The sequence below is a fragment of the Pungitius pungitius genome, chromosome 15 (assembly GCF_949316345.1).
Source record: "Pungitius pungitius chromosome 15, fPunPun2.1, whole genome shotgun sequence".
Taxonomy (NCBI): domain Eukaryota; kingdom Metazoa; phylum Chordata; class Actinopteri; order Perciformes; family Gasterosteidae; genus Pungitius; species Pungitius pungitius.
This window is the reverse complement of record NC_084914.1, coordinates 8,717,299-8,744,802: the sequence shown is the minus strand read 5'-3', so window position 1 is coordinate 8,744,802 and position 27,504 is coordinate 8,717,299. Positions and strand designations below refer to the sequence as shown.

The 27,504-nt window shown below is 43.5% G+C and overlaps 2 protein-coding genes across 3 annotated transcripts; both read right to left on the bottom strand.

The window, feature by feature from the left end:
• Positions 1–368: 368 nt before the first annotated feature.
• Positions 369–11,069, bottom strand: scinlb (scinderin like b). Of its 2 annotated transcripts, none has more exons than XM_037459499.2 (17): positions 10,943–11,069; positions 8,790–8,977; positions 7,620–7,774; positions 6,094–6,255; positions 5,853–6,002; positions 5,324–5,422; positions 4,810–4,942; positions 4,525–4,613; positions 4,168–4,383; positions 3,944–4,074; positions 3,710–3,800; positions 2,947–3,117; positions 2,693–2,867; positions 2,070–2,185; positions 1,869–1,946; positions 1,687–1,747; positions 369–1,142 (listed from the first exon to the last, which is right to left on the bottom strand). In XM_037459499.2, the coding sequence occupies exons 2-17, from the start codon at positions 8,968–8,970 to the stop codon at positions 979–981; spliced, it is 2,172 nt and encodes a 723-aa protein (XP_037315396.2). In that variant the 5' UTR covers positions 8,971–8,977; positions 10,943–11,069; the 3' UTR covers positions 369–978. The 2 variants fall into 2 exon arrangements, with proteins under 2 accessions (XP_037315396.2, XP_037315397.2); XM_037459500.2 differs by having other exon boundaries at positions 5,333–5,422.
• Positions 10,309–27,486, bottom strand: ccdc18 (coiled-coil domain containing 18; the record flags this gene model as incomplete). Its single annotated transcript, XM_062557856.1, has 26 exons — positions 10,309–10,381; positions 11,112–11,179; positions 17,009–17,779; positions 17,894–18,316; positions 19,008–19,145; positions 19,246–19,377; positions 20,006–20,149; positions 20,796–20,895; positions 21,018–21,231; positions 21,406–21,569; positions 22,298–22,440; positions 22,802–22,969; positions 23,094–23,210; positions 23,321–23,398; positions 23,553–23,687; positions 23,780–23,911; positions 24,108–24,218; positions 24,505–24,722; positions 25,124–25,211; positions 25,419–25,686; positions 25,797–25,918; positions 26,026–26,122; positions 26,311–26,439; positions 26,564–26,670; positions 26,857–26,998; positions 27,368–27,486. Coding segments are annotated over 26 exons (4,401 nt in total), but the record flags the coding sequence as incomplete, so codon positions are not given.
• Between the last annotated feature and the right edge of the window lie 18 nt (positions 27,487–27,504).

The window sequence follows — 27,504 nt, the reverse complement described above, 5'->3', positions numbered from 1 at the left end:
ACGTGATGTAGCTGTTTGTATAACAGCAAATGTCTCAGATCACAGTATTGTGGAAGGATTATTTAAATGTTCATGCTCACTGCTGTTTCTTCTCTAAGAATCTGTGCATCCTGAATGACAGAACTTGGCTTGACTTGGTGATTGAAAATATGATAAACATACAAAGGATAGGACATCTTTCCTTGACAGATGCTTATAACTGCATCGAGATCCAACGTTGTCTCCCAGAGAGAAGAGAGACTTAGTGAAAGCTGGCTTATGACCCTTCTGACTGTGTTTCTATTTAAATTGTAAATGCCAATGCTTTAGGATCCATCGGATTCCATTTCTCAGTGGCCTAGAAAATGATCAAATAGAAAACACAGGTGTGACATTTTGGGAGTTTTATTTGAAGCCATGAAGGTCAGCATTTCAGGGTCAAGCAATAGAAGCAACAGGCAGGCGAACATGTCGCTGTGCGCCCTTTAACACTCGCAAGCACAGAATAGTACGGCACATCATCCCGGTAACAACGATAAAACGCAACACATGTAAACGCAGCGCAGTAATGGAGTGAACTGTTTCTGACGCTCGTGGTGGAAAACAAGGCCAAGACAGGCACGAAAGGAAAGCATGAAGCTGTCTTCTGAGGTGAAAGAGAGCGCAGAGAGGAACACAGGGCGTCTCCAGCTGTCTAAAATGGCTTCCTTTCCTATTTTCTTATCTCATAAGGGGTTTAGATAGAGATATGCTATTGGATGCGACAGTTCAATGAACCGCTATCAATTAAAGGTATTCTTGTTGCAACCAGAAGTCATTTGACTACCGATTCATTATTTTGAAGGAATGTGCTGCACCGTGAACAAGGCACGGAGGCAGCCGTTCAAACTTACAGTAACATTAGTTTTGGCACTTGGGATGGGAGGTAAGATACAATACATTGCATTAGGAGATGCTGGACAGCTAAGGAGTCCGACTGGGAGAACAGGCTTTTTGGTTTTATTGGAAACTGGCACGGATTCTGTCCAATGGATCCGTCTCCCACATCTTGGGATCCCAGGCCTGGAACCAGCCAGTGAAAGTGGGAGGCTCTGCTCCCTGTTTGATGGTGGTGATGGGCAGGCCTTTGCGACCAGACGGGTCTGAGTCCACGTATTCTTTTGCTGCATGGCAAGAAGGAGACAAAGGGAGTCAGATATGGACAAAGATTCGCAATATTAGTCTCACAGGACAACTTTACAAACAGCAGACTTTTAATATAGGAAAAGATCACCAAGAGAATGAGAAAAGACTGTCACTATGAACGTCTCTAACATTAGGCATAGATGGCTTTCCCATTGTTTAAATGACAACATTGATTAGTGGACGTATGTAAACCCTAGAAGCTCAATATTATACTTCTCCTTAATATAATCTTATATATTGTCTGTTGCTGGACGGCTGGAAAAAATGTACACACTAAGACTGATTGCCCGCAAAGTTTAGTTAGTAAACATATAACATATTTTAATTAGGACACAGGGTAGCACCCTTCATTGTGACACCTACCCTGAAAGGATGATTTAACAATGGCATGGGTCATTTTCCCAAACATATTTTGAAAATACTGCTGTAACCAAACCCAACAGCTTTGATTCCATTCTGTCTGAAACAAGACAGTGTGACGACAGCATTGACGACATGTTCTTAAGGGTAAAGGCAACAAACCTATTTTGGGAGCTCCCGTCTTTTCCTCTTCATTAGCGTCGTTGCCAACCCAAAGGAAGACCTACAGGGAAGATAAACACATTCAACCATTCAATCAGCTTCCAGCTGTGCAGAGCTTTAAGAGTAGTTATGCCTCTGTGTAGTCCCTGAATTCCCAAAGGACATCAGAGAGCTCATCTCACCTGATCCCAGGTATCCAGGAGCATGACGTCATCAATGGCCAGATCTGACTGGTCGAAGTCCCCTGGTACTTCTTCAACCTGATGGACCGATTTTGTGTAGATTGTGAGTATTCATTATTTAAATAACTGTTTCGATAAATCAAATGAAGTGTTTTACATCTGTAGCATAAAACCAAATTCTACTCTTATTGTTTCACTCACAGTAAGTCTTCCAGTTTTGTTGGAGCAGCCAAACAGCCGCGGGGCCTTGACCATGTTCTGCAGACTCTTGGAGGTCTGATAATCCTTCTTGCCGCCAAGAGCAGTCCAGAAGTCCCCTAAGAGGGGAGAAAAATACAACATTTGAACCACAAGCTCCAATAAAGAATGATGCTGCTGCTATTTGGACCGGTTACAAAGCTACATCTGCATGGCAACAAAAAGAATATGGGGTCAAAATAAGTCCTAACACTCAAGTATAACTGCTTTTCAAATACATTTTTATCTTTAAGGGTTAAGGACTGTGCCATGTCAGAAGTAGATAATAGTTATTTTAGTTTCTTTTAATAATAATGATTTTCAGTTTTCTGGGGCACTTTAAGTTTAGGCATCAAAAATACTTGGATTAGGAATAAATATGCTGGTCTATAAATAGTCCATATATACCCATCCAGAATCTAATGTGTGGCTGGGTCACATGTCAGAGTGCTTGTGTCTGCCATACTACCCTCACCCAGGTGAAAAGAGCCATATTGGCTTTTCTGCATGGGTTCAAATAGCAATGTCGGCCTCTGGAGCTACTATTACACACAATAGTCCATGTTGGGTCTTCTGAGGCCACCTACCTGGCTCGCTGCCCTCGGACACAGATTTGGCATTTCCACCCAGGAAAGCCACCACATGCTTGGAAGCCTGCATCTCCTCGTCACTGGCACCCACTCCCCGCCACACATACAAGGCGCTCGGGGACTTCAGCACAAACACGTCGTTGGTGTTCAGATTGGAAGCACAGACCTTGACCTGAGGGAACACACGTGGACGGGTTGAGAGTGGAAGTGGAGGATGGACACGACGCAAAGCGCGCCGGCGGACGGCTCACCTCCACAGCACGGGTGGCGTGGGAAGAGCTCTGACGGATGTGGAAGAGGCGAGTGCTGCCGGAACTTGACTGTCCGCCTTTGCGTGAGGTGCCGCCGCTGTGGATGATCATGGGTTTGCCCTGGAACAGACTCATCAGGTGTGGAGGCTCCTGACCCTGAGTCACCCTCACCTAGGATCAGAACAGTGTCATTAAGGACTTTTGTTTCTTCTTTCATTCCATTAGTGTCCGAATGATCTGAAAATTGTAAATGTCATGTGCATGTGCTTATGCAGTTATGCAGTAAGTTTCAGTTGGTCACATTTTAGTTGGTGATGTGGCAGAACGTCTTATGGCGATGAAGATGTTGTTTATCCTGTTATTATGAGGTTTAGTATAGGAGGGCAGTTGTGTGTATCGGAATCTGAACAGTAAAGACACACTGCCCTCTGCTGGTTATTTGTGGACCACATTTATGAGCCTTTAATGTCTGTTTTTCCACAGTGCTGCTTTTGTGAGGTAGCCAGACATTATTTTCTTCTGTTTTAACTCACCTTGTATAACAGACAGAAGAAAACAGCTTTTTTTTTAGTTTGGCCAAAAATAAAGTAATAAGCTAACAAATAAGAAAGTAGACATTAAATGCAATTAGCTGTAGCCTCCGCCTCACCTTCCACTCCTCTTATTCAGACCCAATCTCCTAATTAACATGCCTCAGGACTGTACAGAATCTGAACTTGTTTTCACACGTGATGTCAAGGTGAGCGGTGCGCCAAGCTCTCACCTGAACAGGGGATCCTCCCATTGAGTCATCGAGCTTCACAGTGAGGAATGCCGAAGCTGCCAGTTCGTCTTGTGTGCACTTCAGGCCCTGCCTTTAAGAAGAACGCACACACATTCACAAATTCCTAGAATCAAGGAAGCTCTCCGATTGGGCGTGGTGGGAAAGTGTGTGTACATGCAGCAGCATGTAGTTCCCACTATATGGGCGGATACATGGATCTTGGTTTTTACCCACCAGGTGTAAATGATGTGTTGCTCTCGGCCACTAAGCCTGTAGCTGTAGAGGATAATGTAACAGTCTCCACCGTAGAATTGACCGTAGAAAGAGGGATCCACAGGAACCTTTTCACCCTCAACACGCCAAATCTGGAAGCCAAACCACAACCATTTTTTTCTCCAAAACTCACCCTATCGTTTTATCTGAGTCTTTCATTTGTTGCCTTTTCAACACATTCGTACCTGGACCTTTCCCTTTCCATCATCCACCATGCCGTGCTGGGCTGCCATGGCCTTGTTGGAGTGCAGGCTGGAGGCATCGAAAGGCACCTTGTCCACTTTGGCGATGCGTCCAATGGTGTAGGCCTTAGAGGGGCCCGTGGTCTGGTCTTTGTCCCTCCAGTCACTGAAGAACTGCTTGAACAAAGTCGTCTCAGCTCCTGCAGGAAGTACTTGGATCTATAAGAAAAAGAGTGTTTTTTATATAATAAGTTCCAAACATCCACTTTCTAGTAATCCATAATTTCATGTGGAAAACAAGATTTTCCTCTTCTGCCAGACGTGTGTTTGTTTGCGCGTGACTGCAAATCTCAGCTCTACCTGTGTCTTATTGGAGTAGCCCTTGTCTTTGATGAACTGCTGGCCCACGGACATGGCTGCTTTACGCTCTGAAGTGTTGGCCTTGGGACCTGGTTGCAGTTAGATAAGACATCACAGAATGAGAAAGACATCGTTACTTCAAGAGCTTATCTATGTAATGTAATCCTAACCCCAATCTAATTAATATTATTCTTCAAGTCGCAAGTTTAGAAATTCTAGAGAAGAGAGCGAGAGAGCTAATGCTCATTTGCGGCTGTGCTATTGAGTCTGTGAATCTGTAGGCACCTTTCCAGACGAAGATGTTGTTGTCCACTCCGTTGTCCAGGATGAAGCACTCTTCAGGAGACAACATGGCCTGTTTGAAAGGACTGGAAGGAGCCACGGCCGTCACCTTCATTGAGCCAGAGTTGTCCGAGACCTGCGAGGCAGATGGACAGGGTAGGCTAACAGCTCTGCTCTGAAATGTGTTTCCTCAACAGCTTCAAAACAGCTTCTTTGCACACGAGATGCACATTCCTAAAGTCTAATTTGTAATTGTCAGATGTAGTGTCAACCTACAAATATATTCCTTTCATGCAGTCCTCAAAATTACTCAAAAGCCATAAATAGGGCTATGATATATATAAGTTTTGATTTTCAGTGCCACCAAGAATGCTGTTGACTACAGCACTTACACTTTAGTGTGGGTTATGAAATGACATGTACAGTATAGTATTTCACATGCCCATACATATTTTCCATATTTCCATATTTATATAGCCCAGTAATGTAAAAGGTTGAATAATGGATTCAGACTTACATCACTCACCATGTAGAGGGCCCCCTTCTTTCTGTTGGAGGTGTCCACCTTCTCGTCATCCGGAGTACTGGGTGCAATGGTGGGTTTTGGCCCCAGAGCCTTCAAATCCAGAGGATTTCATTATTGTTCTCTTCTTGTTCTCATAATTATCACTTGTGCAACACATAATAATTGTCATCTATACACCAATAAACAACTGTGACAATTTTCTTCGTTGACTAATGTTAACAGCTCAAATTAAAAACAATGTTTACAGCCCCCCCCCCTTCCTGTCTCACTTTCATTAGACCGGTCAGGAATTTACTCGCCCTCTTGTTTTAAGGGAAGTGGCACATAGTTGGCAAGGGAGCAGCACTTTACAAAGGACAGCACTGTGTCCACTCGTTCCCACGACGACTAATCACTGGCCGGCGGTAAAATGCATTATTAATGCTTAAAGCTTCGTCTCACGAGTAATCAGCTTTGAAGGGAAATCTTGTGTGTGGCTGAGATATACCAGTGTGTGTGTGTGTGTGTGTGTGTGTGTCACCTCTATGATTGCTGCTGGCTCTTCCCCCTCCTCCACCATGTGCAGCTTGGCTCTGCCGTTTCTCTCATTATCTCTGATGTCGATGCCGACCCCGGAGGCCTTCAGCCTCTCAAATCGGTTACACTCACTGCCACACCACTGATAGATGTCCTGCAGGAGAGGGAAAGACAGGGAACAGACATCAAAGTTGTTAGTAATAATTACACACACGCCAAACTCAGACAAATCAAACCCATCTCACCTGGCCCAGGTCCACAATGAAGCAGTCCCCCTTGTTGAAGCTGCCCCAGGACAGATCCACCTCTGTCGCTCTGATGGCCCTGCGACCCTTGATATGCAGCAGGCGCTTCACGTTCATGTCATTTGTCACCACATGCTGAAAACCTGAGGCCACGCCCCCTTTCTGTGACAACAAATAATAACTCGAGTCAGGTTGAGTAAAAGGTAAACTTTTTACATTGGAAAAGTGGATAGTTAAAAGAAGAAAACAGATCCAAATTTACATCATGCGCACTGGTTACAACCAGGAAGCTGTTACAGATGTACTTTTGTGAGGTCTGATGCAGGATGTGGGCACAGAGCATTTATTGAGACACAGACACAACAGTGAGGGCGAAATGATGTTGAACAAAACACTTCACAACACAAAAGGCTGTAAAGCGTGCCGCCAAACGAGATTAGCATTACTATAAATCAAAGCTACTAAATGGCGATAGGCCTCATCAAATGGTAAAAATGAAACTGACATGATGCCTACTCCTGGGAAAGAGGTTTGTGTCTGTTCTGTGCTGGGGTGTACCTGGGAGGCAAGATTGTCTCGTAATGTGAAGCCATTAAACAAAACAGGTTTACGAGGCATGCAAATGATTCACTGCTGATGAGCAACAGAAACTACAAGAGCAAAAGCAATGGGACAGCTTTGATACTTCAGATCAACCGCTGCCCCTTGATGGGAAAAATAAATACAAGGCTAAACTTTCTGTGCAGGGCCCAGCATTTACCCACAAAGGAGGAGTGCATTCTTCCAAAAACAGATTAATGCTGTTTGTCTTTCTCAAGAGAGATGCAGTAAAAGTGTGTCTGGTAACAATGTAAGTTCTGTTTATTCTGATGACGAGGTTGTTTCCTAACAGTGGAGTCAACAACGTTCAGTTCAGTCCATCGCTCTATTTACGAAGAACGCTGTGTGTCTGAACTGTGCTCCTCCACATATGCAGAGCACAGTTTCCACCCTCAAACTTTGCAAAAGCAGTAAACAAGTTTCTGGGCTAATTATATCCAACTTCAGCCAGAAGGAGGTTTGGATGGTTTTCATGTCGATGTGAAACAGATGGCTGGTCTGGTTGGTTTTTCAAAATGTCCTCCTTTTAACAGGGTGGTTGCTTTTGTTAGTCAGGCAGGGCAGGCGCACCCTGACAATAGCGATAGAGGAATGTTGTGCTCTCTTTGAACTTCAGACTCATCACCTTCACTGTTTGCCAAAGTTTATTAAATGGTGACAATCATTAAGCCCAGTAAATACATATATAGTCCCGAGACAGATTGTTGCTCCACTTGCACTGTTCAAACTCTAACTGTGAAATGTAGTGTAGCCTCTTAATTGCTCACTTGACAGCACAAAAAAAGGACATTGCTTTAAAGTTGTTCATTTATGGAGTCAATAATAATAATCTATATTAATGACACCAACCCTTTTTTCTTGTTAATCTTTAATACCCTAATTGTAACATGCTGATGTTTAGTAGGTGTATCTTTGCTGTAGCTCACCTGGTACTTAATTCCTGACTTGAAGTATCCCAGAAAGGTGTTGGATTCAGAGTTCTGCAACTCCCTGTACTGCACGGGCCCACCACCCAGGAAGTCGTCCAGCTGCGTGGAAAAGATGGCAACGGCTCCACTTTCATCCTGTGAGCACTCGTCCCCTGCAGGAAAGAGACATTTGCATTGCAATCGATTTTCACTCAGCTTTTTTCCTGCTCTAATTGCATCACATGGGTGTTCAAGGGTGGAGCTGCTCATAAGAGCATTCAGACATTCTACATTAGCAGAGCAAAATGCAGCTCTTGAGTTTCTGCAGCAACAAAGGGACCTCTGAGTCAGGGCTTTGAATCACAACGACCACATCTGCAGCAGAACCACAGCGTATCCTGCTCTTACTGTCAGATGGCACACAACACAACGACTCCACGATTCTCCGTCACTAACATTCATTCCAGACAGTGGGAATTCATTATGTTCACATGTTATTTCTACTTCAAGGTCTTACAGAGAACTGCAATGGCGGCAGAGAACTGGCAAGGCTGTCTGTGTGCTGGCAATTAGGGAGAATTGGCAGGAAACAGTACAAATGTGCAGTGACCGGTCTCTTGTGGCATGCGGGGGGGGGGTCACTTTAATTCCTCCTTATTGCTACGTAACTGAAAATGTACGAAGCATGAGTTGTTAAACTGAAGGCAAAGTTTAAAGTTGTTGGTGTCATTTCTCTCCTCTGTAAAGGCCTGAACTGAGCCTTGAATGCTGTGTTGCAAAGTGGAAATTCACAAGCTGGTTTGACTTGTAGAGAAGATTCACTGACTCACAGCGCTTCAGTTCTGAGATCGGATGACTAATCTAATCGTTAGACACAACCGCAGTACATAGAAAAGGTTTCAGTTGCCTAGTTTGTCTCATGACACGTAGTTTGTCTCATGGACCAGCTTTGGTGACAGTTCCTCTTTAAATTGTTAACATTTTAGTTAAGTTCGTAACTAAATTTAATAAGGAAGTGATGCTAATGGTGTACTTTCTGGTACCAAGCAATATTATTATTATAAAATGACTTCTGTTAGAAAAGGTGAAGCTGATTATTATTGTGATTAAAGACAATAAACATGAATAGATTCATTTCTTGAAGTTAAAGATTATTAACATGTTGCACATGTCGAGTCTATGTCTTACCCAGCCACATGTGGATGTTGTACGAAGGGGCCGAGGTGGTGAAGAGCAGCAGGTAGGCGTCGCCCGTGTAGAAGCTGCCGTGCAGGGCCTTCGGAACAGGCTTCAGGTCCAAGTTCTCGATACGCCACACCTGCAGCCCCGGCTGCTTCCCTGCACCCACAAACTCCTTATGGGAAACCATGATGGCTCTGAGGAGAAAGGGTTGGATAAGAGATGAGGAGGATGAGAGTAAATATGGAAATCAAAGAGCCTAGAGGGACATGGAGGAGGATTAGTGATTTTAATATTTTTGCCTCACAAAACGATGGACTCTTGAAAATGAGAGAGACAACCTAACAGTGGTTGTAAACCCATGATTTATGTTGACATGAGGCCTTGTTTCGGCTTAAAAGGTATAGACTAAACCAAACAAACCCCTTCTTGAACCTGTTTTTAGTCACGTACGCTCCTGTCACATTCGTTAACTATTCCCATACGAACATAGGTCGCTGACGACTTCTCACGTAAATACATTTTAATGTTCTTTTTTTAGTTTGAACATCATTTGGAGGATTGAAATGCTTCTCTACTTCTCCTCCCGCTTGTTTCAGTAACACCTTTTAGGGAACTCTCGCTAAACCTGTTATAGAGATGACTGTCATAAAAAAAGTGTTTTACTAAGTTACATCCTGTTGATTGCAAAGGCCTGCAAACAGTGTGACACAAGTATCAGATAGAAAAGTCATAATGTATATCTTACATCATTTTTTATGAATATAAAAAACTGAACTGTTTTCTTTTAATAAGTGCAACAGGATTGATGCAGGAAATTTGAACTATGCCGACTTTCCAGCGACTGAGCGTTCTGCACTCCAAATATTCACAATTCTTTGCAATAAAGTTGAATCTAATCTAATCTAATACATCTCTTACCATCAGAGATATGACAACTGCACAACATGCATCGTTTCTTTACTCCGATATCTTGTATGTGGAGGAAAAACAAATGGGATGAACACAGGGCTGCAGATTGCTTCAATAAAGTAATGTGTGAGCTAACTGTGGTGCCGTTAGTATCACCAAACCGTTAGGAAGTTTGATTTAACACATATGCATTTCAGATTCTAACAATGGTGAGAGATTATGCAGATTTACATCCTCTGTTACAATCCAGTCGGATTACAAAGAGAGTTGGCAGCAGCAGGATTGTTACTGCGTTGAGTCTGACGTCCGTGATCACACAACACTTGCAACTACTTCCCTAAGACTCACATCTTACACTTCCTGTGCCCCACACACTGCACTGTAACTACACACTGCACCTGCCTTGTGCTATTTACAGATAGGTATTAAAATGTATCAAACCAACCAAAGATAAACCCAACATCATCATCATCATCATCATCACCACCACCTCAACGAGTGGTTTTAATGTTGCGTTTGTTCAGCTGTGTGTGTTGAATGAGCGGCTCGGGTTGCAGTGCAAAGAGAAAGCAGCCAGTGGACATCCTGTTGAGGCTGATCAGTAAAAGCTGCTCCTTCAGATCGCATTAGATGCGTAGATGTTTACTGGTGCGCCGGTAATGACCCTGGTGCGACTAAACACTGCAGGTCTGTGGTGATACGTGTCTGGGGGAAAAAGCCCCTAATGAATGACTTCATCCAGTCTGCTGACGGGTCGGACTGGAGGGGAGGTTTGTTGGACTCTTTCATTAATTAGGTAAAAAAGGAAAAAGCGTCTTTCAAGCCATAAAAGGAAAAGAGGAGCGATGTCGCTTCAATTTGAACATTTGCCTTTGTGAAACTGTTTCTTTTTTTCTTTTTCCTTTTTTTGTTTCACATCATTTCCAAGCCGCTACTTCCTGCACTTTCGCATGTTTGTGCGCTGCGTTTCACTTACGAGTTACAACAGGAAATAAAATAGTACGCTTTTGGGGGGTCGGCTGTGACTCAAATCAAATTTGCACATCTGGAAAATCGCTTCCAAACGTTACAATCGTAAACTGGACTAATCCCACACGATCCGAACTATGCCATCATCAAACCATTAAACAACGCTGACCGTGGTGCATCGATATTGTATGAAACATTCATTCTGCACGATTTAAAAGGCTTGGCACATAAATCAAAGTCCAGAAAGTCACAAAAAAAGGTGCATTCAGAAGCGAACTCACGGCTTTCAAGACGAATCGCAGAGGAGAGAGAGGAGAAGAACCGCTGGAGGAGGAGGCAGTAGATGTGGAAGTGGGCTGAGAGCGGAGCGTCTTTATGCGTGAATGTTTAGCAGAGGAGGAGGAGGAGGAGGAGGAGGAGGAGGAGGAGGAGGAGGAGGAGGAGGAGTGCTCGGTGTGTTCATGGGTCTGTTCTGACGAGCACCGATTGGACGACAGGAGCAGCAACGACAGGGATGCCTGTGTGCACATAGAGAGCACTTCCCTCAAAAGATGCTTTTAAACAGCGTCGTCATAGTCCAGGAGCACTTATTCACTTTTTAAACTTAAACCTTTCAGGGTTTTTGTGAACTTGGCTCTGTGTGCATTGTTGTATTTACTGTGCAGATTGTAAAGGGGTTCTGATAAGGTGGAGCAAAGTCCATGAAGTCATATTTCTTCATAAATTAGCAGTTGAATCAACAGGGTCTCTGGTTTATCTCCGGCCTCCCGTTATTGTGCCGTAATGCTGAACCAGCAGGTTTTATACGGAAAAGCAAGGGAAACAGTATGTAGCGGCGTAGAAAACTAGTTTAGCAAAGATGAAGGTTTTAGACACCACAAACACCATTAAGCTGACTCTGAGGAGCAGTCCCATTACACACACTAAACACATGTTCAAGAGAGCTCAGTCATTTGACACCACTCTACACAGAAGCTGCTGAGAAAATCCGTGTTGAGCGATACGAAGACACGCCCACGATCCAACCACTGCACTTTCCCTTCACACTGTGTGTTTATTTGTACAGGTGCTTTAGCGTGATGAGAAACATGGCTGTTTATAAAGAAATATTCAGTACTAAATAAAGACAACACATTTTGCAGAAAGCAAACCACATACTGGCAGGAGCTTCATGCCACATCCTGTAATAATAATGTTCTTACTCAGTGCACTTTCCTATTAAACAGTCAAATTTAGTTTCCAGTGGGGTCACAACTTCAAATGTCATGTGACTTGAGTCCAGCATGTCTTCATGAGAATTCGGACCATTAAAAAGGTTGTCCTCTCTGTTTAAGTGCCAGTTTTTAAACCTTCATTATTGTACAATGCTGTTTCAAAAAAGGACGCAGCCAACGCTGATCAGAGTTTCAGTACACTTTGCTGATTTAAAAGGGAGTAGGTTTGGATGGTACACACACCACTTCATCATGCATGTCTTGTGAAACCATAAAAAAAAGAGAATTTGGTCAACAGGCACATCAGATATCACAACCAAAAACATGTGACATTTCCTCGTCTGTACAAACCAGGGAGGTGCTTAATCTCACACCTTGCTATGTCGTGACACAGAAAGCCTGTTTCGGCTCTCAATTAACTAAAACGTTTTTCTCTCCGTGTGGTAACAACATTAAATCCCATTTGACTTGAATGCTGCACAAATGGTAAACTGTTTCCATTTCCCCATTTCACTTTTGTAAAACGGTAAAAAAAAGAAAGAACCATTTTATCTATTGTCTTGGCGTTTGTGTTTTCATTGCACAGTAACCAAAATAAACAAATAAGATTAGACTGAAGGAACTAAATGGAATATTAAAAACAGGAAACATCGTTGGTGTTTCCGTAGCAAACCTCATTTTATTCTTCAAATGCAGTTATTTTAGACGGCTTCATTTCCTCCCTCTGTTTCTGTTGGTAAAGGAGTTTCTCATAAATCAGTTCTATTCTTTCACATGGGTATAAAAGCTGTGAACACGTATGTGCAACGGTCAACGTCCGTGCAAGACGGCAGTCGAGTAAGTCTTACCATCAAACAGGACGTGACATGTACTGGTGAACATATGGCTGGCTGCCCGGGCCCCATTGTGCCACATGCCAACAGCTGACTGATGCATATCCTCAGGGACAATACAGGCAAACCAAAATGGATTAGACCCTTATAGTGCCAGGCTTACGCTGCTAGACATCATACTAGTTCACTGAAGCAGAAATGTTCTCAATTCTTTCAGGGAATTCTTAGGGTATGAAGTTCAACTGAAATGACCAAACAACATGGTGTTTTTGTCTCAATCCGCTCTGCGTGTCAGAATGTGTTTAACAAAGTAAAGAAATCGCTCAACATCTGAGAAGAATATGCTTAGGAGGCTTTTATTAGTCCCAACAGTCATTTCAGACAAACAATACTCCCATATTTGACCTTTCCCGATGTAGCTGGATATAGCAGCCGGTTAGCTTCTAGCTTAGCATTAACACTGGACACAGGTGGAGACAACTAGCTGGGCCATGATATGAAAATGAAAGTGAAAAAAGAGCACCTTTAGTTAGACTTTGTTACTTTGAGAAGGAGCCAGGTTAGTTATTTAACCATGTTTCCTGCATTTATGCCAAGCAATGCTAACTTGCTGCAGCTTCATATTATAGAGCAAATGATTCTAGTTCCAAAAATGAACTATTTCTTCATATGAATTTAAGAAAATCTATCAACTTCATTAAGACAAAGTTTCCAAATTAGCGCTTGACCTAAGAATACACTTATTGAGATTTCACTTTTTCAAGATTTTTAGAAAAAGCATGTTTTAATTGATCAATGTTTGGTATCAGCACTAATACCATAGTTCTTTTTGTGGGACAGAAATGTGGTGTCCAGAGGTTTTTCCAGCCTTGCTTTTATCTCTCCCCTGGTCACAGAAAGTGTCCTCAATAAAGACGTGATTAACTGCGTTGGAGACAGAGGGTCCACAAAGTGACAAAAACACAAATATCTGTAACCTTGGGTTAAAGAACGGTAACTAGGATACCCACTCCCACCACTTCTGTCAAAAGGTTCAGGTTAATGAGGGAAAGGATAAAGCCAGTTCGCTGTGCCCTGGTGATTGTGGAGGGCTGTGAGGGGAGATAGCAGTGACCTTTCATCAATGTCAACCACTAATTGTTGTTTTCCAAGAGACTTCTACCCAGTTGTATAAAGAGTTCTGCTTCTTCTCCGGAATTTCTAACATTGTGAAATTGTCATTGTACCGCACAACGCCTGCAAATACTTCAAAATATAGGCAGGGAAGTCCATCACAAAGTTCCTGGAGAAGTGGACAGATAAGAACAACACAGACCCTCTGTGACTGGTATATGAAGGCATTTAAATACTGAGAAGGAAGTTAGAGGGAGCTTAAATACAGAGGACCTTTATTGTTCAGCAGTGCGCTCCCCCAGGTGAGGACAAAAGAAAAAAGATCCCATTTTGATGGAAAGATAGCAATATCTGTAGCAGGACGAGTTAAGTTGTTTGGCACCGAAGCCAATGAACTCGGCGAAGCAGCATAACACACAAAGCCTACATCCTAATGTCACCTGACAGCAAACAAGGATCTATTGGATTTATCCGACCATTATCACTTTATTGAGCAGAACATCACCTCAATAAACACTCCCACTCATGCATTGACAGGTGTGGTGTGCCAGACAGCCAACGGCTCTCGTGGGTGTGCACCAGAGTGGTTGACATCTACCTGATGTAACCCACCGGCACACACATCCGTGTGTCTAGTTTCTAAAACAGCAACTAGTGGGCTCTTTTTTGCAAGCCATGCAAGGCCCCTTTAAGCTTAAACTTCCTCACATTCAATTTGTTTGAATTGAAACTCTCAGTTAAGTGTGTTCGGGGTTGGAAGATCTATTCAGATCCTTTACTTAAGAAAAAGTATTATGACAATGGGAATAAAATCTTTCCATTAGAAAAGTATAGCGGTAGCATTTATTTCATTACATGTCATTTAGCTGACGCTTTCATCCAAAGCGACTTACAATAAATGTATTTTAACCATAAGGGGGAGGTGACATCATCAACTCTTCTGTAATCGAGGCTGACATTGATTGTCTTTCTGGAAATAAGATGCTTTCCATGATGCATCATTGTACTTAGCTTATAGTTCATGTATTTGTTGAACTCTTAATTCAAAGATTTTGCATTTTTTTTGTATAGAGTTGGAAGCATCTTACACTGTTTTTAGATTCTATCTAGAAAGTCTGAGGGAAAATTCTGTTGAACACAGTAAAAATCTGATCAAAACATCACCACTTGGATCTACCACAGAACAGTGAGAAGTGCCATTTGCTTTGGACAAAAACGCGTAGATGTTGTGGGGACTACGTGACTTAGAAAGTTACATAGAGGAACTAGAACAGCTCTTTTTGCAAAATACCAAAAAGACAACCACATCCCCTTAAGTAAAATGGTTGACGTACAAAAAGTCAGAAAAAGAAGAGGAAGGCAGAAAGACAGGCCTAAACATGCGATGGGCAGTCCCTGCAGCTCTGGGATTTCTGTTACTGCATGGAAGATTGCATTTTAAAAATCTACATACTCGTAGGACAGGCAGGTATGTGTGACAAGAACAGCTGTCTTTGTCTCCAGGGCCAACACACACAGTCATACACCTAAACCCAAACTGCTGCTGAAGCCTGTGGTGAGGAAATGTAAATATGAACAGCCCCCCTCGAATGTAGGCAGGAAATCACTGCGTCAGTAAAAGCAGGTCCACACGTCAAACCAAACACAACACGTGACCTGCAGCAAGCGGCTAACGCTCAGGGCTGGATTGGTGACGGCAATAAGAAAGCACATTTCTGGAGTCTTTGACCCAAGCACTTAAAACTCCAAAGAGAAATGTTCACTTAACACAGATACGTGTGGAACTTGGGGGACCTGGCTAATCCGCCTTCAGTGTGAAAGATAATCCTCTTCATACAGTTGTCAGAATCAGGTTGTCACATAGAGTGTCTAGCTTTTTAAACAATTGCATTTGAATTCATTCCATACATCTTTGAAGCTTTGTTTACTCATTCAAATATTCTTCGCAGGACTTGATTAAATGAGTTATTCTCCAGAGTCGGGTGATGTTGTTAAATAAGCTACATGGGAATGCCATGTAACATTACCAGCTTAAGTCTGTATTAGACGCTTCATGACTCCCCCCAGACTCCGTGCCACACATTATTATTCTGGGCAGGAAGTGGCCAGTTGCTCTGGTAACATGACCCCACAGGCCCCAGCAGCATGGGAACATCCAAACAGATGTTAGTAAAAGCAGAGCTTAATATTTCTCTGGAGAATAAAGACGAAAATTCTTCTATAAAAACACATTTTATTACATTGACAATATGGTGAAATATTTATAACTCATAAATATTGGTTAAGACCAGATTCAACATGAAATGCTACATTTATTCTGCATAAATCAACATGACAGTAAATTATTTACAGACGGAAAAGTAGTGTAAACTCTTGATTTCAATAATATACACCAACGGGACGGATTAAATCAGAGATGCAAAGGAATGTACACATCATGTACCCTGACTAGAGGTTTAACACCCATGAGAAAAGCTCCTCTCTTCTCTGACGTCTCCATGGCAACACAGCTTCATGTCTCCTCGCTGCCCCTCTGTAAATTGAAAAAGAAAACATTCTTCACTAAGACAAAAACATAATCTATGGAAGCTGTACATACGTGTTCCATGTTCATTTATATATTAAGGAACATGAAATATAAAGTTATTGTGAAACCTGTCAACGTTAATGAAGGCAATTTAGGGGGAAAAAACAGCAGCATTTGAATCAAAATGTTTTGTATCAATTGTATTAATTTTACTTAAGGGGATGTGGTTGTCTTTATGGTATTTTGAAAAAAGAGCTGTTCTAGTTCCTCTATGTAACTTTCTACGTCACATGTTTTTGTCCTCTAGTCAGGGTACATGATGTGTACATTCCTTTGCATCTCTGATTTAATCTGTCCCGTTGGTTTAGGTTTATGACCAGTGTGATGATGTTGCAGCACATGATCACAGCTGGTCTCCACACTGCAGACATTTAAATACATATGTAAGTAAGTTGTAAAATGTATTAAGTGAATTACTCTTGATTCATAATTTAGTTTTAGAAACAGTGATTAATGGCTAAGACGACTTTGAGACGAGGGAACCGAACGGGATAAAAGCGCTGTCCTTTATACAGGTTTTAGGAACGGTACCTGCAGCACTCTTTTGATCAACGGACTACTCACTGCATTAAATCAGACGGCTGTGGGGCGGGACGTTACCTGGAGTGTGAAGATGCGTCCGGTCTGCGACGACCCCGTGGCGTTCCATAAAGAAGGATCCTCCTGCATGGCTAACGTCTGATTAACAAACCTCAGCATCCCCGTGAGTGAACTCATGTCCGCCTCCTCCTCCTCCTGACCCACCAGAGTGCACACGGACTCCCTCCTCGACTCGCTCCTCTGCTCATCGTCGCTGTCCTGTGTGGAGGCGGCCTCCATGTCGGGGTTTACGTGCTCTCTCTTCTCCACCCTGTATGTCAGTGGGTTGAAGGAGCGGTCAGGGGTTTCTGTGGCCTCCATGTCGTTGAGACCCTGCCAGCTGTGGTCCTCCGTGTCCGAGAAGGAGGGGGAGGATGACTCCCACGGGCTCCTGCCCAAAGCCTCCCTCAGTGTGGCCTTCAGGCTCTGAGAGAGCTCCAGAGAGGAATCGCCGCTGCTTCTCTGCAGCCAGTCACATGTCCGCTGGCTCTCGCTTTGGTGGGACTGATGAGAGGAGGAGACGGGCTGAAGGTACGAGTGGGCAGGAGGCGATGAGCAAGCGCGCGTCCGCGTCGGGGAGGGGGGGCGAGTCGACTGAGCGAGTATAGAAGGGGGAGTTGTTTGCAGCTTGTGGGGGGAGGCGGGGGGCCAGTGAGCAGAGGAGGAGCTCTCCAGGGAGTGTGTGAATGTGTGCGGAGCAGCCAGGGAGACTTTGTGAGTGTACAGATGGTCGCGGTCAGCCGCTCGCTCCAGACAGGAGATCCTGGCTTGAAGACGGGTCGCTTCGGACTCCTGAAGGAGGACGAGAACAAACACTTTATACTTTTGGAAAAGAAATGTGAAGACACACTTCCACAATGCAACCTTTCCTCAGACTAAGAAACTGACTAAGACTAAGAAATGTACCTTGATGAGCAGGGATTCGTTAGACATCTCCACGGATTTCTTGGAGGCCTGTAGGTGAGTCTGGAGCTGACCGACCTGCATGTTGGCTTGAATCAACTGGGTGCTGAGCTTCTCCAGCTGGGAGTGGAGTTGACTATTCTGGGCTCTTGTCTGTTCACACAGAATCCTGCTCTGCTCCAGCTGGGTCTTGCTCTGCTCCAGCTGGGTCCGGCTCTGGTCTCTCTGCGTTTGGAGGTGACTGGCTTCGTTGCGGGTGCGATTCAACCGCGCCTTAGTTTGCTCGAGTTGGGTTTTGGCTTCCTCCAGTTGGTTCTGGCTCTGCTGAAGCTTAGCTGCAAGCTGCTCCTGGGAGGATAGCATGGTGGAGGAGATTTGCTCGGAGACTTTGAGGAGCTGTCCGCGAGTCTGCTGTAGGGACTCCAGCTGGAAGGAAACAGACAGAAGAGGAGACAGGTTTGGTTTTCATGAGATACACCTTGATCTGCTGCTCTGGTACAAATATGATCAACCACCCTTTAATTGAACTAATCCCAGAGGTTATTACAGAACAAGCAAATAAAGAAACACACCGCCCCATCAAAATTATCAGCAGGAATTATGCGATCTGTTGTGAATGGGAGGAATAAGGTCATAAGATGAAAAACGGAACCCTGAAAAATACAAGGAACAATATTTATATAAAGACGTTGGTGGTGACGTTTGTAAAGAAAGAAGAGACAGGAAGAGGCAAGACAGTGACCGATCCAACAAAACCCCACAAACCCTACTAGCAGGTATAACTCTGACTGTCACGTCAGACTTATACCTGAGGGAAGTCACGCTTTTGTGATGCCACTATAATTCTACAATTTATCAGAAATTGTTTTCATTAATGGGATCATTAATTAATCATTAATGCTCAGCCAGGAGCCAAGTCTTGCAGAACAAATGCACTACAGCGTCAAGCTTTGCCCACTCAGCAGGCGCTTTACATTTTCTATCAATAACATAAAAAAATACTTTAAAGACTCTTCTCAACTAAAACTTGTCTAGTTGTCTCCATTTCAATGGACTGATTTGATGCATTAAATGGAGGAAGACAACACCAGTCTTGTGGCCTTAGTGGGCACTGTACCTCCTTGCTGTGCTGCTCTTTCTCCAGGTCCAGCTCCAGCTCCAAAGAGGTGACTATGCTCTGCAGCTCCGCCTCCAACTGCAACCAGCGGGCCTCCTTCAGAGCCAGCTCCTCCTCCACCCCGTCCAGCCTCACCTCCTGCATAGACACACACATCAATGGTCGTAGTAACACAGCAGATGAAGGGAGGAGTAATGTCAGTTTTAAGTATTCCGTCTTACATTTTAACTTGGTTTACCTTCTCTTTGGTCTGCAGCTTGGTGGCGTCCAACTCTCCGGTCAACGCCTCACAGTGACGTTGAGTTTCTTCAAGTTTTTGCAGTGAAGTGTGAAGTTTTTGCTGACAAACACACAGCTGCTGGTCGAGCGCCTGGGGATTCATTTATCAATTTACTTTTTGCTCCGTTGACTCAGAAAACAGACAAAAAGTCTTATGCGCCAATACTCCCCTCAAAACGATAACAACATTTTTTAGACATACAATTATCATTTAAATACATCAATGTTTGAGAGGCATCCAATTTATTTTTCTAATCCAAATGCTTAAATATACATTTATTGAGAGACAGCCAGATCCTCCTTGTGCCACTGAGTTGCCACTGCCACAAGGAGGATCTCGGCCCTGCTGAATTGGTTTAAATCTCACATCAACATATATTTGTTTATCTTCCATTAACTTCAATCAATTATAAGCCATTGTGTGATTCCAAGAGTGTGAACATTCATGCTGTGTGGTTCTCAGTGGTTCCCTTTTAATGTTTTGTTTATAGCATCACACACAAACTGATTGCAGTTTGGATGTAAACCAAAGGTTACAAATAGAAAAAAAACAAGCGCAGTACAGGTGACAGTTGCGGCTGACTGTCCATCAGCTAATAGGGATCTCCCTCCTCTTCTCTAGAGACATTGACATATGCGTTTGCTCTAAACCTTAAAAAAAAAAGAATAAAAATCCTCTCCAAATCGTTCTAGACCGGGTTGGTAAAACATTTGCTCACGTGTTGCCCTTTGGTTCTGTCTGTGAGCTCCCGCTGTGCGTCTCTCAGCTCGCTCTCTCTGGCCTGCAGGTTCTGCTGCAAAGAATCCACCTTCCTCTCCATCTCCTGCTTGTGGTCTCTGATGGCCACTTCCAGGTGACGCAGCTGAGCATGACGGGGATTAAATAAAACAAAAATTGCAAAAAAAACACACATACACACAAAATGAGTAGAGAAATGGGAGCAATAAATATTCTAGAAATTAAATAAACTGTAGCTGTGTCTCAAAGTTGCCAGGCGGCATTCTTAAGGACGCAGTCGTCGACCGCATTCGTCGACCGCATTCGTCGGCTTGATATTAAGCTACTGTAGCGTGGACATATTCTTAAGTCTACAGTTAAAATATCTCATATCTTATGCAATAAAAAAAATTTAAAAGTTCTTGCATACAAGTTAATAAATGTGTGTGTGTTGAGATTGCATTATTACTTTTAGCTTAAAGTACATGGCCTAACTGATTTAACTTCTTCACTGAGCCTGAAATACATCATGCTCTGGAGGTGAATCATATCTCTCTTCTCTGTATTTGTTTGGGCTTTTACTGTCAAGCGCAGCAGGTTGCTAGGCAACAGGAGCAGTGGAGGTAAAGCTGATGACGCAGGCAGGAAGTCCCCCCCCGTAGGCCAGACCGTTCCAAGTCAGAGACCGCTCGGTCCAGGTCTACCAGAAAGGCTGCTGAAGGCTGCAGGGATGCAGCCTAGCAACATTGAGACACACTCACACTGTGTGTGTGTGTGTGCGTGCGTTGTACCAGTTCTGCTCTCTTTTGCAGCTCCCCCTGTCTCTCCTTCAGTGCATTGTCCATGTCTAAGACCTCATGAGTTCTCTCCTCCAACTCCCTCTGTGTCTCACTGTGAAGCCACACACGCACATTTTAATTTATTGGTTATCAGTTACTAAACTAGTAACAGGAGAGAAACAGCATCTACTGTATATATCTATATTATATTTCCCATGAGGGGGATAACCTCACCTGAGTCGGACAGTCAGTTTTTCTACAGAGGCTTGCCGCTCATCTGCAATTGTTTGGGTGGTTTGGAGAACATCTCTGAGTTCCCGTAGTTGCTCCAGAGTCTCGGCTAACTCTCGCTGAACCGCCTGAAGCTGTCCCTCCAGCATCTGGGCCCGCTGGGCACAATTGAGCCGGTCGGCCTCGCAGCAACGTAGCTTCTCCCCCAAATCCATTACTGGGAGGGAAAAGAAGCAAAAGAGAGAAAGGCCATGAAATGAAAGAGCACAAAAAGCCACGATTAGTTTGGAAGCGCAGCAGAGCTTCGAGTAGCTTTGCCTTCTCTTCAAAAACATTATATCAAAAAAAGGAGGGGAAATCTCCCACACTGCACCGATGCTGCGCCACCTACACGTGTCACTCTTGCTGTCGAGCTGCCTCTTTGTGTGCTGCAGGCTTTCGCCCAAGCTGCTGATATGGGAAGTCTTGTCGTTGACGTCCTTCCTCAAACACTGCAGCTCTGAATCTTTCGACACCAGCTCCCCGCGACACTTTGTTATCTCTGATGTCAGGTGGCTGCAGAAAGAAAAAAATGTACAAAAACAACCAGTACATTTGAAACAGTTATTAAAAGAAAAGGTGTTGCACTAAAGGGAGGGCACACTAAAGAATACACATTAAGCCTTAAGCAGCACACACATTGCATTGTTGTTGTTGCAGCATGCAACATTTCCACTTCCTTACCTCCATGTTAACAAGCCTCTCATCGTACAGTTAGAAAGAGTTTAAAGGCATTTTGATGGAAACTATCAACAGAGCTTTGAAAATGTCCCGAAAGAAAAACTAACCAGCCGCAGTGAGAGTGAAATTACTCTAAATTTCTTGAACAAGTAAGATCCCCAGTATTTAAATACAATAATTGGTTGTAGGGGAGAGAAGGGGGGGCTGCTTCATGCATACAGACAAATAGGATGTGGTGTATTCATAGGACTGCCTGACAGCTGAGGTATTTGATATTCTTTGCCGCAGGTTGAGAAGAACAACAGGCTTCAAAAAATAGACAAAAATAAGAAAATAGACACCAAAAAACTAGTGTGAACAAAAGTCATTTCAAAATGTTTGGCAACAATGGTAATATTCAAAATCACTATTTTATAGCACTGATTAAATAGTTCATGCTTTAAAGTATAGTTTGTAGTAGTTATAGTGATGAGTGAACCGTACACATAAACCCTTCCATTAACTCCAGTTTCCTTTGTTCCAGAGAGTCTACGATGACTCTGTGTGTACAGAGGATTTCTTACCTGACAGACTCGGATAGTTGTTTGTTCTGCTGGTTCATCTCCTGCAGGTTCTGATCTCTCTCCCGGCCGTCCCGCTCTCTGTTCCTTACTTCGCCCTGCAGAGTGGCCCGAGCTCGTTCCAGCTGCTGCTCCAGACTGGACACCTGCAGACAGAGACACACACTTCCTTTAGTTTGTTAAGAAACGGTTGTACTTCCCAAACCATTCTGCCTCTAGCATCTCATGCGCGGATTAGGTACGATTGGATGAATGAGACTTGAATTAAAGAGTTGCGGGAGAGTTCCCAATCGGATGGTTTGATATAGTTTTTTTGTTGTTAAACCTGAATTCCATTTTACTAATGGAGCTCATTCAAATTGAGTTGGAGCAAAGTTATTGTCTTGATTTGTTTTTGTCTACTAAAAAAGCTCAGTCTGTGAGGTTTTTCCATGAAATCATATAAATTAAAACACAGCATTCTTAGCCACTTAGTGTCATCTGATATTTTAATTGTGTCAAACTTACCTGTTTCTGCAGCTGGCTCTGACTTTCCTCCAGTTCAGAGATGTGAGCCGTGCTCTCGGTCAGCATGGTTTGCTGGTGCTGGAGAGAAAGCTGCAGCTGCAGGTTCTGCTCACTGGAGTTCTGACAAACCAGATTGGCACCTTGGAGCTTCTCCTGTAGAGAAGACACCTGATGCAGGAGGAACACGGAGGAGGATAAGCCAGAGAGAGGGATAAACAATTGGAGAGGGGGTTCATTTCAAAAGATATAGCAGTGAGTGAGTCTCAAAGCTTGAAAGAATGGAACACTGTGCCTTGTATTTGCTCGACTGCAGCTCGCTCTCATAGTTCTTCTTCATCTCGTCCATCTGCTGCAGGTAAGAGTTCAGCTCCTCTCTACACGCTGACAGAGACGACTGAAGTTCGCTAACCTGATGTACAAACAGAGGACATATTATGGTGGAATGCTGCCAGATGTTTTTGCACGGTTCCATCCGTGTTGTTTGCGTTATATCCGCGGTCACCAAAGATGTGTCCAAACCTTGGCAGCAGACTGAGCTGCCTGCTCTGTGAAGCTCTCCAGCAACACCTCGTTGTGTCTCACTTCGTCCTGCCGCTGCTGAAATGCCAACAGCATCCACCGGGATTAGACTCATAAATGTTGTGCCTTTGACTTAAGACAAATTCATATTGCTGTGCTTTAACCGCTGAGGGTAAAAAAAATTTTTTAAATGCACAGATGTGATCCTTCATACTGTTAGGAGTGTCCGGACCTGAGCGAGTTGGTCAATTGAGCTCTGCAGCAGAAGAGCTGCGTCCTGAGCGTGGTCCCGCTCCCTGTGGAGAGAGCTCAGCTCCTGTTCCAGCGCTAACCTCCGAGACTGAGCCTCCTCCACGGCCTGCTGCAGCTGCAGAAGGGAGAAGATACTGTTGCTTACTAAAGGTAATGGTCAAAGACAGCGATTCTAGTGGGGGAGACAAAGACGGAGCTGTAGGTCACCATTTCCATTCTGTGCTGTTGCTCCGTGAGTTGCTGGGATTGGGATTTTTTAAGCTTGTCCAAAGACTGCTGATACTCTCTTTGTTTTTTGGTCATCAGTGACTGGTAATGCTGAAGGGTGCTGCTTTTCTCCTGTTATTACCAAAAAAATATTTGTAATGGATTAGACAAGTAAAGCGTAGAGTATATCACAACACACTTGCATTATAAGCCATGGCTCAAGTCACTGCTGTCTGAATTATAACGGGAATGCAATGTCTGGTTGTGTGGGACCATAATGGTTTAGGGAAATTCTAATATCACGATAGCTCAAGTGTGTGTGTTGTACCAGGAGCTGCTTGTCCAGCTCAGTGTTCGTCAGTGCGGCCTGACTGTAGGCCGAGCTTTTCTCCTGTAACTGTTTCTCCAACGAAGCCACACGAGCACTTTTTCTTTTCAACTGAAGTGAAACAGAGACACAAAAATGTAAAATCAGTAAGGAAAAATAATTAGCCCTCAAGCTTGGTAAAGACAAATCTATAAAAAGCATATTAAATAAATATTATAAATTACATATGGTCAAGCAGCAAACCTGTGACCATTGAACTCCTAAATAAAAAAAAGTTAATTGAAAAAAAGAAACAGTAATAAAGTTGAACAATTAATTTACTAAATCATGTTGTGCCAACGCAAAAAAAAAAGTTTTTAAAAAAGTAAGAAATGATGAAAGGGGGTTGAAGCGTTACTTCTTTCTCTGTGTCAGTGGCTTGACTGACTTTGTCCAGCAGCTCTGTGTGGAGGCTCTGATAGTGGGAGGCTCTCTGGCTCATGGAGCTCTGCAGCGAGGAGATCTCCTCCTGAGTTCTGCTCAAACGCTCCTGAAGACGCTGGACCAGGCCGTCCTGTTTGGTCCGCTCAGTCTCCATCGACTGGAGCACTCGCAGCAGCTGCTGGTAGCCTTCCCCTGCAAGGTAAAGAGAGATATTACATTGTGCGATAGAGAAAAGTATGCACTTTATGGTTCCTTCATTCAAAAGGGCATTTTATACTTTGCTCTATCAATAAATACATGAAGTTTATTTTAAGATACAATATTTATTTCCTTTTATTTAACTAAATACTAATGTATATTTGTAATAAATAAAAAACAGGGGAAACATATGTTTCAACAAAATTGAATACGTGATTTGTTTTCCTTCAGCTAAAGGGCAATTATCTCATTCTAACTATAATCAATTTTAACGATCCTAATAAAAGCAAAAATAAAGCAATATAATTCAAAAGAAATCCTTGAGGGTTAGAAATATAATCTGTTCATAGACATAGATTACACAGAATAGGATTAAGAGACGTTGGTGAGCATACCTGGCTTTAGCTTCAGTAGGTGTGCCGTTCCTAAATAGTTCACTGGGGGAAACATGCAGGGCCTGACGCAGAGTGTCCCCACAGCACCCTGAAATTAAAAACAACAGTGAAGATACCATCGCCTGTGCAAGTTCCGTGATAAATATGGAAACTTGTTTTGCACAATTACTGCTACTAGACCAAAGCCAAGTTTGGGCAAACAAATCCTCAGGTCAAACATTGATTTTAAAAATCTTGTGAGACGAGAACACAAAGAACAATGTGATTGTATGTGTATATATATATTGCTCTCCACCTCTCGTAGATGAAGCAGAGACAGTATGGCCTCCAGGCTGGCGAGCTCTGCCTGGCTCTGCTGAGCCTCTCCCTGGCTCTGGGACACTTTCTGCTCTTGGCTACGGGTCAACGTGCGCAAGTTCTCCAGCTCCTTTCGCAGAGAAGCCAGCTCCCTGAACTCTGCGCCACGCTCCACAAGCTGTCGTTCGAGATGAACGACCTTTTGTCCGGCTTCCTCCAGTTGAGCCTGGAGGCCAGCAGCACACTTGACCTCCTCCTTCAGCTGGCTGGGAGGCAGAGGGGAAGACATCGGAAATACTTCTCAATTATTTCTGTTTCCACGCACAAAGAAAAACAGGTACAGCACAGACGATGTCAGACAACTTATCCCACATACCTAATTGTTTGGTTCTGTTCAACCTTCCCTTTCTCCAGCTCTGTGCACTTCATTTGCAAATCTTCTTTTTCTCTGTCACAGTCAACAAGAATCTCTTTAAGTTTGCTCTCATTCTCCATCACCTTAAAAACACATTTAAAAGCATGTTTTGAGGGCAACAAAGTGCAACAGAGTTGTTATAAAATATAAATACCTAAATAATGAACTCATTCAAATGAATCAAATATACCCTTGTGAGTTTAATAGAAATGGTAGCCTTATATTCTTTGAAGGCTTCTTTGAGTTTCTCTGCATTTTGTAGTGCTTGGTTTCTTTGTTGCTCTGCCCTGTGAGGGATGAGGTAGTAGATAAAAAATGAAAGCATATTAATGATTACACAGAAGCTATTTGATTGCTTTTTTTCGAACTCGGGGTCAGTGAAATCGCTTCATCAAAAATATGGATGTACAAAGGACTTGGAAGCAGACGATTCATAAGCAATCGTAACGGTTGCCAAAAATGTTAAATGCCTCACCGTTTGCACAGGGCCGTGTTGTTCTCCAACGCTTCCCTGAGCGTGCTCAGCTGCTCGGTGAGAGACGCCACCAAAATGTCCCCGTGAGCTGCTGCTTCCTGGCTACAGTCTGCCCTCAGCTCTGCAGTCCTTTGAAACAAAGGTGGAGACAGTTACTTATGACACTAATATTCGGGTCAAACAGAAGTTGGTCTAACAGTTACATGCATATCAGAATCTACAGTAGTCTATGTTGAGATTAAAAAAGGGTTACTTTAGTTCTGTGGCTTGAGTCTCCAGCTTTGTTTGAAGCTGACGGATCTGCTCGCTCATGACTGCCACCCTGTTTTTCCCCTCTACCCTGGAGCCTTGGATGAGGATCTTAATAAAAGAACACGTACAGCGTATTTATCCACTACAGATTATTTGGTCTCCACAAAAACACTGAGGAAAAAAGAATTGCGCTAAACTCATTTGCAGCACACAAGTCAAAACACAAGATATACTGGTTAAAGATTACAGCGCCTTTCTTCACCCATATCGTCTGTGCAGAGATGATGGTCGTACCTGCGACTTGGAGGGGGCCAATCCATAGTGCATTGCATCCAGCTCGCCAATAAGCTGCTCATCCTGCATGGTCAGACAGGCGTTCTCCTGACGCACACAGCACCCTTTCCTCCTCGAAGAATAGGGCTCCATCATGAATGACCTGGGCTTCAATGAGGTAGGTTGAATAGGAAGGGAGAACACGGATGTGAATGAGAGGTCTTTGAATGTATGGCAATGGGTGTGTATTGGCACTTTTATCCACCTTTTGGTTATCAGATACATTTTTACAGATGACTTACATAAACACGTGTAAATACACAACAACCTGCAGATAAGGTTTGATTCATTAACCCACAAATGTTTTTCACATCTGCAATCATGTCCTGACTGACCATAAATTGGGTTAAAAAAACATACCCGAGGTAAACCTTAGAGGAGGATAAGGGGATCAACTACGCCATGTCTGTAACGTAGGGTCAAGTCTTACCTGCGCTCACAGTATGACGGTCACTTATTATGTTGTGCTCACCTCAAATTCTGTCCCACACTTTGCAGGCTGAGCTGCGTCAATCGAAGCAGAGTCGTCAGACTGACCACATCTTCGGTTGATCTCCCCTCGCTGTCAAACTTCGGCTTTATGATGAGTAACGTTCATTGTTGACTTCG

Bases quoted from the DNA above. Each gene is read 5' to 3' on its own strand.
- scinlb (XM_037459499.2), bottom strand. From the start codon at position 8,970: ATGGTTTCCCATAAGGAGTTTGTGGGTGCAGGGAAGCAGCCGGGGCTG. The intron at 6,003-6,093 runs GTGAGATGGGTT...CCTCTCCTGCAG, and splicing joins TCATTGTGGACCTGGGCCAG to GACATCTATCAGTGGTGTGG. The intron at 4,384-4,524 runs GTAGAGCTGAGA...TTTTTCTTATAG, and splicing joins GCTACTCCAATAAGACACAG to ATCCAAGTACTTCCTGCAGG.